At 37.9% G+C, this 12,553-nt stretch overlaps 2 protein-coding genes across 4 annotated transcripts; both read right to left on the minus strand.

Moving 5' to 3' along the window:
* Positions 1-444: 444 nt before the first annotated feature.
* LOC149385245 (phospholipase A I-like protein) lies at positions 445-7,660 on the minus strand. Of its 3 annotated transcripts, none has more exons than XM_089625407.1 (18): positions 6,748-7,660; positions 6,327-6,474; positions 6,103-6,181; positions 5,854-6,007; positions 5,549-5,758; positions 5,207-5,452; positions 4,957-5,119; positions 4,597-4,857; positions 4,389-4,510; positions 4,000-4,161; positions 3,671-3,863; positions 3,376-3,512; positions 3,042-3,180; positions 2,682-2,882; positions 2,116-2,587; positions 1,821-2,037; positions 1,637-1,726; positions 445-1,407 (listed from the first exon to the last, which is right to left on the minus strand). In XM_089625407.1, exons 1-18 carry the CDS (start codon positions 7,279-7,281, stop codon positions 961-963), a joined length of 3,975 nt encoding a protein of 1,324 aa, XP_089481533.1. In that variant the 5' UTR covers positions 7,282-7,660; the 3' UTR covers positions 445-960. The 3 variants fall into 3 exon arrangements, 2 of the variants coding, with proteins under 2 accessions (XP_089481533.1, XP_089481532.1); XM_089625406.1 differs by having other exon boundaries at positions 2,676-2,882; XR_016301237.1 differs by having other exon boundaries at positions 1,239-1,407; positions 1,821-2,030; positions 2,676-2,882.
* A 1,023-nt stretch (positions 7,661-8,683) lies between these two features.
* Positions 8,684-11,511, minus strand: LOC149385246 (adenosine/AMP deaminase family protein). The gene is made up of 12 exons (XM_089627239.1): positions 11,359-11,511; positions 11,206-11,276; positions 10,986-11,077; positions 10,837-10,896; positions 10,535-10,750; positions 10,369-10,445; positions 10,217-10,286; positions 10,008-10,121; positions 9,528-9,594; positions 9,328-9,432; positions 9,069-9,227; positions 8,684-8,980 (listed from the first exon to the last, which is right to left on the minus strand). Exons 1-11 carry the CDS (start codon positions 11,433-11,435, stop codon positions 9,079-9,081), a joined length of 1,098 nt encoding a protein of 365 aa, XP_089483365.1. The 5' UTR covers positions 11,436-11,511; the 3' UTR covers positions 8,684-8,980; positions 9,069-9,078.
* Between the last annotated feature and the right edge of the window lie 1,042 nt (positions 11,512-12,553).

Here is a 12,553-nt window from a genome sequence, read left to right on the forward strand (position 1 = left end):
TCTCGGTGCGTTTGATATGTCAGTTTCCTTTATCGGCTTTACCTATCGACTGTTTCTCATTCAAATAGTAACAAGGAATAGCACTTTTTGGAGACATAATTTCTATTGCCCAGGCTTGCTATTGAGTGAAATCTCAGTCATTGGTGTAGGGTATATATCACTTTATTCCGTCGGTTAATAAAATATGATGCGTAATTGTCCCATCGGAACCATTCACTTTTCTAATCTATTTGCATTATTTGTCTTAAGGTAAAGACTCTTGATAAATAAGGCACTTAAAAATTGTTTCTCAGATGGAGAAGAATGTAACGGTTTTAGTGCATCCATTAGTCCCTTCGTGCTATCACTTAATGTCTGTGTGGATGTATGTGTTTGTATCGGCAATAAATGTACGTCATGGCGACGATAATAACAATCATGAGAGTGTTGACAATAGCCAATAAATAACAAAAATTAACCAAGCTCTAAATAGCCGTGGAACAAAGACAATTCAACAAACTATTTATCCCCTCTGATGTTTTGACTCTAACGAACGACGACTAAAAGAGTGTTAACTCAGGCAAGGACATACTACTAACCAATTTATTCCATCATAACACGAATTCAAGGCACAAATTCTCACCCCAGCTAAGCAAGTAAAGTAGGTGGTCCAAAATTCCAATGAGAAATAAATAATAAAGCTACGGCAAGCAAGATATTTTCTTCGTAATGGGAAAATCTGTTTCCCTGTATGAATATTATTATTATTATTATTATTATTATTATTATTTGAAGTAACAAATAGATTTTCTGTGCGCCTCAAAATTGTCCGTTCTCTCTTATTTTTCTCGTTATACAACTCTTTAAATAAATGAAAAGTTCTGTGGTGTGTTCTCTCTCATCTCTCCTTTTCTACTCTCCTCGATTGCTTTTTCTTTTATTCTAAAAGTTCCCTATATTATATAATAAATAACTACAGAGCTACTGTATGGCTGGAAGGTGGCACAGATACCTCAGCTTCCGATGCGAGGCAAGAGCGTGTTGTAGAGCAACATCCACAGTCGAACCCTCTCGGAACAGAGAATCGTACAGCTGGCACGTGAATTGAGACATCTCGTCCTCGTCGGTGTCCCAAAAACCTGTCGATCGGTCGGTGTTTCTCTCCAGGTCACTGTCCTCCCAATCACTGATGGGACTGGCTGGTTCGGGTTCTTCATCTTCAGCCTCTTCGGAACCGATCTCGAACTTCCCGTTCTCGATGGCACCAAAGTCCCCGGATCCATGGAGTGTCGTGAGCTGTATGTCTGGAAGCTCAAGTGAAGAGCATATCACAGCTTTGGCTCCGGAGTCCAAGAACGCCTTTATCAAAGCTGAGGTGAGTCCATACATGCCGGTGCAAAGTATAATCCTGTCCCGCCAAGCTCCAACCTGGACTCGATCCAATAACAAAGCATTAGCTACATTGATCAAATTCACTGTTATCTCAAACGGACTATCTACTTGGGTAAAACAAAACAATGGAAGAACTAAAGCTGATGTAATTTTCTTGCGGAGAATGTGGAAGAGAAGTCATGTTCCCTTTCAAATATTCGCGCAGGCCATAGATAGTAACTACTATATATCTTTGCTGGGTTCCAAATGGGAATCATAAACCTACCATCCAACGAACATCTTCGGGAGTTAAGTGCATAGAAGGGACTGTTCTGCGGAACAAGTAAGCCCCAATTTCTTGATCATCATCCATAACCTTCAGTGTCGGACGTAGAACACGAAATACGGAAGTTAATACTTAAATATTTTAATCTATGAACGACAACAAAGAAAGAGTACAAAAAAGCTACTTGAGTTTGGCGTCCTATGTAGCGGTGGACAATCCCTCCAATTTGAAATATTGGTTTACATGCAACTAAATCCGATATAGTTGATATATTTGCAAGAAAGGATGAAGCCTTCCTGCGCCGAATCCGTGTCACTGACGATAAACTCTGTTTGACACTTTGCAGAAACTTGTCGGCAAGTTCACCAGGTTCAGCAACCACAAATACATCATTCTGCCAACTAAATATCACGCAGTCAGAAACCTACCTCCAAAATAAATAAGTTGCCAGTGGAAAAACAAAGAGAGAACATGTTAACCTTAATACTGCACCAATCGAGTCATTTTGAAGAGCTAAATGAATGATTCCCACTTGTGGAGAATTCTGCAACTTCTCATGCAATGACTGAACAGGCAACGAAAGTTGTCTGGGTGCTGTAGGAGATTTTGATGCATCTGCGGTCAACTTAAGAGATTGACCATCTAAACTTAAAGGTGGGACCATATCAATTCGACCAAGCCTGTGAGGTCCAAAATCAGGACTGTATAAAAGTGGGCTTGAAGGGAAGCTTCCTGTAAACATTGGAGAAGCAAACGGTGTTGGAAATGTTGTTGCAGGGACTGTCTTCACAAATCCTGATATTCCTTGCATAAGGGACAGCCGTATTCCATTCCTTGAACAAAAGGACTCAAGTGCACGGGCATGGTGCAAAAGTCGTCCCGCATCTGGACTGTGTGAAGCTTCCACAAGAAGAACACTGCGTCTCCAACCTAAAGATGGGCTTTTTTCACCTGTAATGTGGTACGGTAAACAATCTAATAAGTAGGTACATGAGAGAAAAAGGCCTGCAGAGACTAACGGCAAAGATAAGTGCCAAACCAGTGCCTGATCCCTTCATCTTCGAGCCATTGTTAGACTTCAAATTGTCAGATAGCCTGTCTTCTTGCTGGAAAGGAAGAAGCAGTCTCTCACAAGCACTTTTAAAGGCAATCGGATAGCTTTGGATGTACTCATCAACAGCAGCTTCCATCTTCAACCAGTTTGCTGGGTCAGTCTCATCTAGCTCCATATCACACCGTTCGTCAACTGCAGAGGAAGGTGTTGGGTCGATATCATTTCTTTCCTTTTGAACAAACTATAGTTAAAAATGTTACTAATAAAGAAAAGCTAAGAATATAGGATGAAATTAAAGAAAGGCATATATTCCCATTCCCACATGCCATGTAGTTAGTATGCACCAAATACCTGGATTGAAACGAAAATACTGTATTTCAGGAAGCATTGGCAGCAACGTGCTCAAGGCTTCCTCAACACGATCCGTCGAGCAAGCACTCTCAATCAGAACTTGCCCAGTATCCAAATAACGCCAACCACCTTTCCGGGCCTACAAGAGCTTATTGAAGCTATAAAATCAATGATTTTCTTGTTTTATTTTATTTTTGTGTGTGGCTATACCCATATTTTATTTCATTTTAATAATACTACTAATATAATCAAAGAAGATAGAAAATTACAACAGTGTGTGTGGTATTGCTGTAACCATATTGAAGCTAATAATAAAAAAAGTCTGAATATTGACCTTTGTTGGTACCGAGCCACACCCAATTGAAACCAGACAATCAATTCTCGTATCGGGCCACAAAAGTTGCGCTTCTCTTATGGCAAATATTGTAGGGTTGTTTGCTACGATTGCACCATCTTGCCAACGGTTAACATCTAAAAGAAATTAGCGGGAAACAAGAAAGGATAGTCATGCATAGGAAAAAAACAAAAGATTTAGCAAGATACTAAAGACCACAACTCCAATAAAGAAATGGCTAAGTTGATTCATATTTAAAAAAAAAACAAAAAACAAAAAAAACAGAAGAGAATACCGTCCGAGTAATCGTCAAGGTAGTAAGGAGCAGCGGATGATGCTCTTATAGCTTGCCATACTTGATGCTTACAGCTTCCTATAAAAGCACTGCGTGTATAGCCAACTTGAGCACCTGCGGTAGGTGATCCAAGGATGCTGATAGCTGAACTCTCTGACATTGCAAGTGGCATCTCTGGTGTTCCAGCAGGGTACTAAAGTTGAAACCATAAATAAATAAATAAAAGGGAAAAGTTAAGATGTCATGACTGAAGCTGATTTGACTCGTTAAAAGTCTACAAGTTAGAACTCACAGAAATAGTGCATCTAGAAAAAGAAATCTCACAAAACCTGATAATTACGGAATACAAACGGCTGAGCTGGCGTCACGCTGACCAAAGTTGATACAGCAAAAACCTTGGGAACATTTTTCACTGCAGACTCTATTAAAAGGTCGCCATCTTCATCAGCACACATTTCTTTTAACAGCTTCTCAAATTGATCGGCACTGTGCTGCAAGACTATGTGTCAAAACTCTTTATAGGTACACATGCATATATGCTATAAACAGGCTAGAAAGTATATTGCTTGACAGATAGTGGTGAGTATATTGCTTGACAGATAGTGGTGAGTATATTGCTTGACAGATAGTGGTGCTAAGCTACATGACTATTAAAACAGATGCAAGGGATATTATAAAATATATGATGGTAATTACAGAGAAGTTTAACAGTGCTCACTTTAGACCCATGCACTACAACCCTAAAACTCTGCGATGAGCTTTTATAAAGCTGGTCCAACTTCTCTCTCCATGTAGCCGCTTCGCTATCCTTTGGACCAGATTCCGCAAAAACAACTTTCCCTGGAATACATGATTCAAGGAACAAAAACATCAAAACAAAACTAAAGAAAGAAAAGATCTTTATCTTTTTTTGTCGAACTACTCACCAAGATTTTTGTATATTTCCTCGCACTCGTCTAACGTCATCAGCTTAATGCCAAGTGCTACAGCAAGCATGCCTCCCGTCGATGTACCGCATATAAGATCAAACAATTCATGTATTCGCTTTCCAGTACCCTTTTCGATTTCTTTAAGAATCTGAACAGTTGCGAGGCCTTTCATACCACCACCATCCATTGACAGTATGCGCAACCCTTGCTTCGACACCTGCCTGCCCTTTATAGCACGCCGTAGATTTTCATTCTCCCCTGCAAGTTCCACAACAATAAACTAAAATAAAACACACAAGCGCGCACAAACACACACGCACACAAAATAATGAGGGTAAAATAACAAGAAAGACAAACCAAGGATTGCTAAAGCACGAGCTGCAGCTTTGTTGACACGTGGCTCAGCGCCAACTGTCAAGCGCAGCAACAGTTCTCGCAAACTTTCAGAAGTAACAAGAAGACGGCGATTCTCAAAGCAGAAGCCCAGATTTCCAACAGCTAGTAGGGCTAGTCTTTGAACCTGATGATCGATAAAGCTATTAAATGTATTGTGAAAACAAGAGATCAAACCCTCGTATTGTATTAAGAGAATAAAATAAAAGCTTGCCTCTGGATTTTTCTGGGCACATAACATTTTTAATGACTTCAATAAATCCTTGGTCAACATTTTCTGAGCGACTGTATCGGATGCAAAAGCCAGCTGGACAACAACTTGCATGACAGACATTACTTCCTCCCTTGAAACAGATCTAAGTACAGCTTCAATGGGTTGCATGATGTCGGATTTAATCAACTGCATTGCAACAGACACATCTGCTGCAATCGATGAAAGAGCAGAACATGCTTGTTCAACCTGCCAAGATCCATAGCTATTAAGACTGACCTTGAAAGCGAGTAAACAAACCAAAACGCAACAATACTAATAATAGTAGCTGAGATATCAACATACCACATGACGATCATCACTTGTAATCATACTTATAAGTTGTCGTACTGCATTTTCGTCTTTGCCAACAACTACACGGTTTTCATGGTCTTGCATTACCTTCGCAAGCACAGATGCTAGCAAAGGGTGGTGACAAGAAGAAGAACGGAATATAAGTGAAGAGAATGCGCTTAGCTTATGTCTAGATGCAACAAAATACGATACATTTTCCATCTGCATTACCACATAGAGAAAATCTTTACAAAGTTATTGACTACAGTTGAATAGTTATAAGCTTAATTCTGTCACAGCGTTGCATTTGTTAATACCTCTATCTGCACATTCACTGATCTTAAATTGTCATCAGCTACAATTCTGATGTTAGCAAGAGACAGATGACGGAGTTTATGAAGTGGCAATATTTCAGGGAGGAATTCTAGAGGATTTCCAAATAGTCCAAGAACCCGTAGCTCAGTCATAGCCCTGCCATAAAGATGGAGACAACCATTAGACCAAGATAAAGATTATAACTACAAAATACTTAGATTCAATAACTGTTGAATCACAATTACAATGACCTGAAATCGAGGAGAGGCCGGACAAGCTTGTTGTTTTCTAGAGACAATTCCACCAAACTCACACACTGTCTCAGTTCCACTATATTATTCCAACCAAAACATAGACATATAATTATATTGAGTAAGAAACACCCCAAAATCTCAAATTAGGATATATAAGTTTGATCATGTATGAGAACTGAGAAGAAAACAATTTCAAAAAAAGAAAAGAAAGTCATGCTTACCAGGTACTGAAACCAACATGTTATTGTCCACCCTGAGCACTTTTAAGCTTTTCATATCCCCGAGCTCAGATGGTAAAGCCAACAACTTATTATTATCAATATATAGCTTCTCAAGAATTGGCAAGCGCGTTATCTCCACTGGAACCACCTGTCAATAACAAGATTTTTTAAATAATCTCAACATTACATAAACAAGTTCCGAAAAATAGATACGCAGTGCATCCCACCTCCCACGATTTGGGATTCATCGCTGTTAAAATTACAAACCGTTGAAATTCCGGGTCACTGAATATATTTCTAGAACTAGAAGTGTGTAAGCATGTTATAAATACGAAAGATCCAAAAGAGATTAAATCAGACTATCAAATATAATAAAAGCTTCATACTAGTACTCATAATCAAGAGCCAACCAAAGACTCACCAACAAGCCGCAATTCGCGAGACTGAGCACCGTAACACTCTTCCAGTGCTCGCCACAAGCGGTAGCAGCGGCGGAGTCGCCAGGCACCTGCGACGCCAAATCAAGGCGCAGCAACCGCTTCAAAACTCCGGTGCCGTCGCTCTGCTGGCCGGAACCGGTCGTCTTGTTCAAGCTCACTGCCCTCAGCGGCTCTTTCCGCTTCACCACCTTCATCTCGACGCTCACATTCCCTTCTTCGCCGTCGTCGCTCCTCAGCTCCACCACCACCGCGTCGCGCGGCACCGGCTGCGCCACCATCAGCTGCGACTGAAGCCTCAGCGCCACCTGGTCCTCGTCGTCCCCGGCGGACCAGTCCAGATCGATCCGACATCCCGCTTCTTGTTCCTGCACTACCATCGCCGAAGATGCAGACGAATCCGAGGAGGACGAAGACGCCGACAAACGCTCGGGATTCTCCGCCGGCTCGTCGGAGCCGTAGTTGAGGCTCAAATGGAAGACCTCCGATGGCCTCTTCCATCCCAATCCCCAAGACATTGCGGCGTCTTGATCAAAGTTAGGGTTTCAGATTGGCGATCGTCTCGTTCCGACCGGGAGGCATGCGATTCAGACGCCGTAGCATCTGATCGGTGCTTGGCGTGCCTGTCAAGATTGAAGAGCGACGATTTCGGAAGAGCGTGATCAAGAGATAAATTAGGGTTTCGAACTGAAGAGAGGAAACCGTAATCAAGGGCGCGAGGGAAAGAAATGTGAAGAGTCAGTCAGAAGAGCAAGTCACCGAGATTTGGAGATTGAGAGAGCGTTGATTTATCATTTATATAATACATCCTTGTGTTGTGTATGTGTTCATGTGGTTCAAGTATGTACTACAGGAGCCAGGAATTTATATCGGCCAAACGACGTGGTTTCGTGCCTTCTCTCTCATCGCACCAATTTGTTGTCCCTATATTTCTTGCGATTTCTTTTCTTATGATTATATTTTGCGATTTGCAGGTTGATTTTCTTTATGTCACTCATTATTGCGAATTTGTTCAATCATTGTTCATTTCTTTATTCATTAACAAGCAAAATACTCGTGTAAATACTCGTGTTGTTACGGTTTAGTTGATGTATTTCGGTATTAATAAATTAAGATAATTTTTGCTTTATTTTTTATAAATCAGTAAATTAATGTCGTTGAAATAGCTATATATAAATTTAAAAAGAATCTAAAAAAACTCATCATAAAAATTTCGGATGTTTGGTTGACGTCAACAATTTATATATTTCTCGATAAGTCTGTCACGATAATCTTACTAAGTTAACATGAACAATCCGAATTGTCTGGATAACAATGATATTTTATATAATTTATAATATTTTATAAAATAATTCTGTATGGACAGTAGAAAATGACATAAATGTAAATTCATAGTAATAATTTCGTCACCAAAATCAATATGCAATTGCTTATTCGTAATCAACAATAAAGTCATATTCGATTGAAACAAAATAATCAAACCAAACTATTACTGAACTTGACACATGAAAGTGTGATTAAAAGTTAAAAATAAACTACATGTATGATGTATACACAATCCTATACCGACACTGTATAGGTTAAGAAAAATGTCTAGCTATCAGAACTGAGTTTTTCAAATATTCTCTGCTAAGCACATTTTTTAACACCTTGGCTCACAAACGATAAATGTCAATTACTTATTTTATAATTACATGAGGAAATTGACATGAGCTAAATTTTAGAGTCTTCAGTTTTTCATGTGCCGACAGCAACAGAGAAGAACACTCAATCATGTGGCACAGCAGAGTCACGGAAAATGCGAGAGCATCAATTCAAAAGCATTTAACATTATCATTGTCCTCTAATTTATGTCCCAATATGCATTAATGGAATGTGACGGTCAGCCCTTGACATGCTCTTTATGAGACATCATAATAATGGTTCACAATGACAGAAAAAATATGTATAATAGAAAACGTTCAGATGCGATACATAAGAAAAATTCACGTTTCTTTTCTCATTCTGTAGCAAGGATGGTAGTCGAGTTGAGTGAGGCGTAAAAAAAAAGTTAACTAGAAGTTTTTATAATATTCTAGTCAAAGCGAATGAATGGCAGTTCACTAACAAGTTTACTGAAATCTATGTGAATAGTTTTTTTTTTTTAAGACACTATGAATGAGCCATCCAAAATATTACCAAGATCTCCATGGACTACTGAGTTAAAGCTAAGAAAACCTGCAAAAATAAAAAATAAAAATAAAAAATAACTAGACCGAAATGGCATGATATTCGTATTTGAAGCTTTACGAGCCATTAGTCATACCTGTAAAAGCTCATAACTCTGCAACACCGTCGCGGCTTTCAATCCAGTCTCCTTCAGCGGCCTTAAATGTCTCTCTCAAATTCCTCTTCACATCATCATCTGCAAAAACAAACTCTACGCAGTGCCTTGCTAGCTGAAACATCTCTTTCTTTCCCAAACCTTGATTGTGTAGAGAAAGCAAATCCAGTGTTGAGTTAGCTTTGAAATCGTATTCGTAGCACTAGCCAAGTGAAAAATAAATAAATAAAGAAAACCCTACCGAATGCAGAAGCGGCGATTTTGTACTCGTGAGAGAGGCTGGTAGAGAAAACCCCTACATCGTCGGTGCAGATAATTAGAGGGTGTTTTTCCTTGTAGAGATCGGCTGTATCATAAACATTTCATTTAGATATTAGAAATGGGTTCAATAGGAAATGAAGTGAGAGGTAAAAATGATGTAGTTTACTGAGCTAAACCAACCAAAATGATGAACATCTAGGGAAGAAATTGTATTTGTTCTGATGTTAGATGTCAGACAAATCTCCACCTGAAAATTCGTTAGGTAAAATAGAATGAAAGTTGAGAGCCAAGTATTTATACGAGAGGAAGAAGAAGAAGAAGAAAAATAAACCAGAAATAGCATATTGATGCAATACTTTTTGAATTCCTTTATTTGTAGACAAACAGAAAACTAGGCACAGATAAGTAAAACAAAATAAAACGGTTGCTCGTAACAGATATATGACATCAACGGGGTAAAATAGTAAAACATGCTTTTTCTAGGTCTCTGCACCTCATCAGTCAATCTTGTATCAGATACAATGAAATCACAAATGGAACCATTTTAAACAATGCATTTTTCTAGTTCAGCCACCCCATTTGGTTTGTAACCAATCCACTTATCCAAACAGTACGAACTTTTCGAAGATCAATTTACGACCAAGACAGGATATATCTAACCGGAATATTTGAGGATTTTAACGTGCTCCATTCTTGTTCTTCAAAGCAGCAAGCATGACCAATGCGTTCAGGAAGAAAATCCAGCATTGACCTTATCTCAGTTGGATTAGGTACCTATATGCACTAAGTTAGAAAAAAACAAATTAGTCGGGGAAATTTCATCGCATAGAAACTAAGGTACGTGTGTCAGAAAGATCGCATAAATACACCTCTCCACAATGAAGGGTTACACAAAGACCTTGTTCTCGAGCAAACTCCAATGCTGGCAAAAACGTGTTCCTGAGACATATACCCCAAAAACAACAAAAAAAGAGTGTGAAAGAAGACCTCATAGTCAAGCCGTTCTGGTACAATGACTCACCATTCTCCCACTTTCGGATTCCCTGAAAGATCGATCCCGACCACACCAAAATGCCTCATTTCGAGAGCGAGTTTCACCTACAACAAGTTGAAGAACAAAAGCAAATGAATTTAGCCATAGAAAACAGCTCGTAGTCCTGGCACGTGGATCTAATTTTCCTACATACAGTCTCCATCGCGGCCTCAGTGGTTTCTCTGCGGTCGATGCTAAGCAAAAGCCTGACATATATTTTTTTCCTCGGTTCTCTGTTACAGTCATCCGTGAAACTTCCACCATTGACTTCGCTAGTCATAAAATCTATATCAACCCCGCCAACAGCCTTAAGACCCTCTATCACAGCATCCATATAAGAGCGCTTTGTCATTTCTTTGGAGGAGTTATTCTGTACCATCCATAAACAAACCAACATTTCAACCTAGATTTATAGTGATCAACATTTCGAACTCGGAAAATCAAGTAAATATGCACCTTAGGTGTTGTTCTTAGCTCCAGATACACAACATTCTCAGAAGCAAAATCCTCGACTACCTAATAGCAATAGAACGGAATATCACCAACTTAAAACAAAAGTTTTAAGGCCTATCAAATCTAGCACTTGAATTGAAAAACACTCTTACCTCTTTGGTGATTCTAGTAATAACTTCGTGGTCCGTTGTCAGAACGTGAATCAAATCAAACAACTTGAACACTTCCGTCAAAGAACGATCACCTACACGTTGTATATAGTTTAATCAAAGCAGATTCAGAATCAAAATGGAAGTTACCAAGTCAAATTGAGTCGATAAATAAATACATAAAAATCTTGGGAAGCAAACATTGTAATGAAAATGAGCTTACTTTTCATTATGGCATGTTCAACATCCGATAAAATTATGACGCCTTTTTCTCCTAAACCTCTAGCGAGTTCACTGTTAACCGAACACAAATTTGACCGATACGCTTTAACATTGATGAAAGATCCAGAAAATAAGAAAATGAGGAAAAGCTCACAGGAGAGTAGAGTCTCTAGCAGATCCATTGATGTGCGCGTGAAGTTCAATCTTCGGCATCGAACTGTAAATTTCCATTCTCGCTGGCTCTGGTTTTCTCTGAAGCCTCAAAAGATTTTTTATTTTTTTATTTTATGGTTGCAAACCAAGTACGAAGTACTCTTGCAACTACTGTATCCTTTAATCTAAATAGTCTTCTTTAATAAAAATTAAAATTATATTTTAGCTAATATTTGATTAATAAATAAAAATTAGCCGCACATATAAAAGTTACAAAAAGTAATTAAAATAGGAAATGTCGATTTTAATTTTAAGTTTTCAAAAATATCAAGTTTATACCCTTTGTTTAATAGAAATGATGAAATTATACTCTAAATAGATAACAATGTCACGGAACTTCCTTTTATTGATGTTGAATCTTATATAAGAAACCGAACCAAACTACAAACTAATACTCTAACTCTCAAATTTTCAATTTTGAAATAATAAAAATAGCTTTAAATCGAAATAGACTAATAAAATTTAGAGATAGCTTCCTTCTGTTTTTGAATTACAACTCTTAGTCCTGGATTTCACGTTCGAATAATTGATTTTGATGACTGTCGAGTATCGATTTTTACCTCTTTTCTCTGTCTGTATTATCCACGATTCAAAGACTGTTTGTTTTTTTTCGTTTTTAAATAAATTACACATAAAGCGCGAATAAATAAGGGTAAAATGAGATTTACATATAAATATCAGAGTTAATATCAATGAAAAGTCATTAAAAGGAAAATTTGTGGCACTATTATCTATTTAGTGTATAATTTCGTTATTTTAATTAAACATATAATAATGTCTGCTAGTAAAGGTTAGGCCGGGTGGCCTGCGGGCAGTCCGGCCCAATTGACAGATTTAAGGTAATAACAATTAAATAAAAAACAAACATTAGGTATTTTACCCTCCGAAAAAAAAAGAGTAATTAATTGTGTATCCAACCTGAAATTTTAGGTATTTTTGACACTACTAACTCTTTTGAAAATAATTTATTTTATTTCGAGAATACCTTAATTTCACAAAAAAAAAAAAAAAAAAAAAAAAAAAAAAAAATCATTCATTGTCTTTTTTTTTTTTTTTTATTGTTTACAGTTTCATTTAAAATAATGGAAAAATCATTTGTAATTTACAACAAAATGAGGTATTCATATACAATCATT

The sequence above is a fragment of the Urtica dioica genome, chromosome 9 (genome assembly GCF_054948205.1).
Source record: "Urtica dioica subsp. dioica isolate 48M chromosome 9, U.dioica_male_clone48M_v1_H2, whole genome shotgun sequence".
Taxonomy (NCBI): Eukaryota; Viridiplantae; Streptophyta; class Magnoliopsida; order Rosales; family Urticaceae; genus Urtica; species Urtica dioica.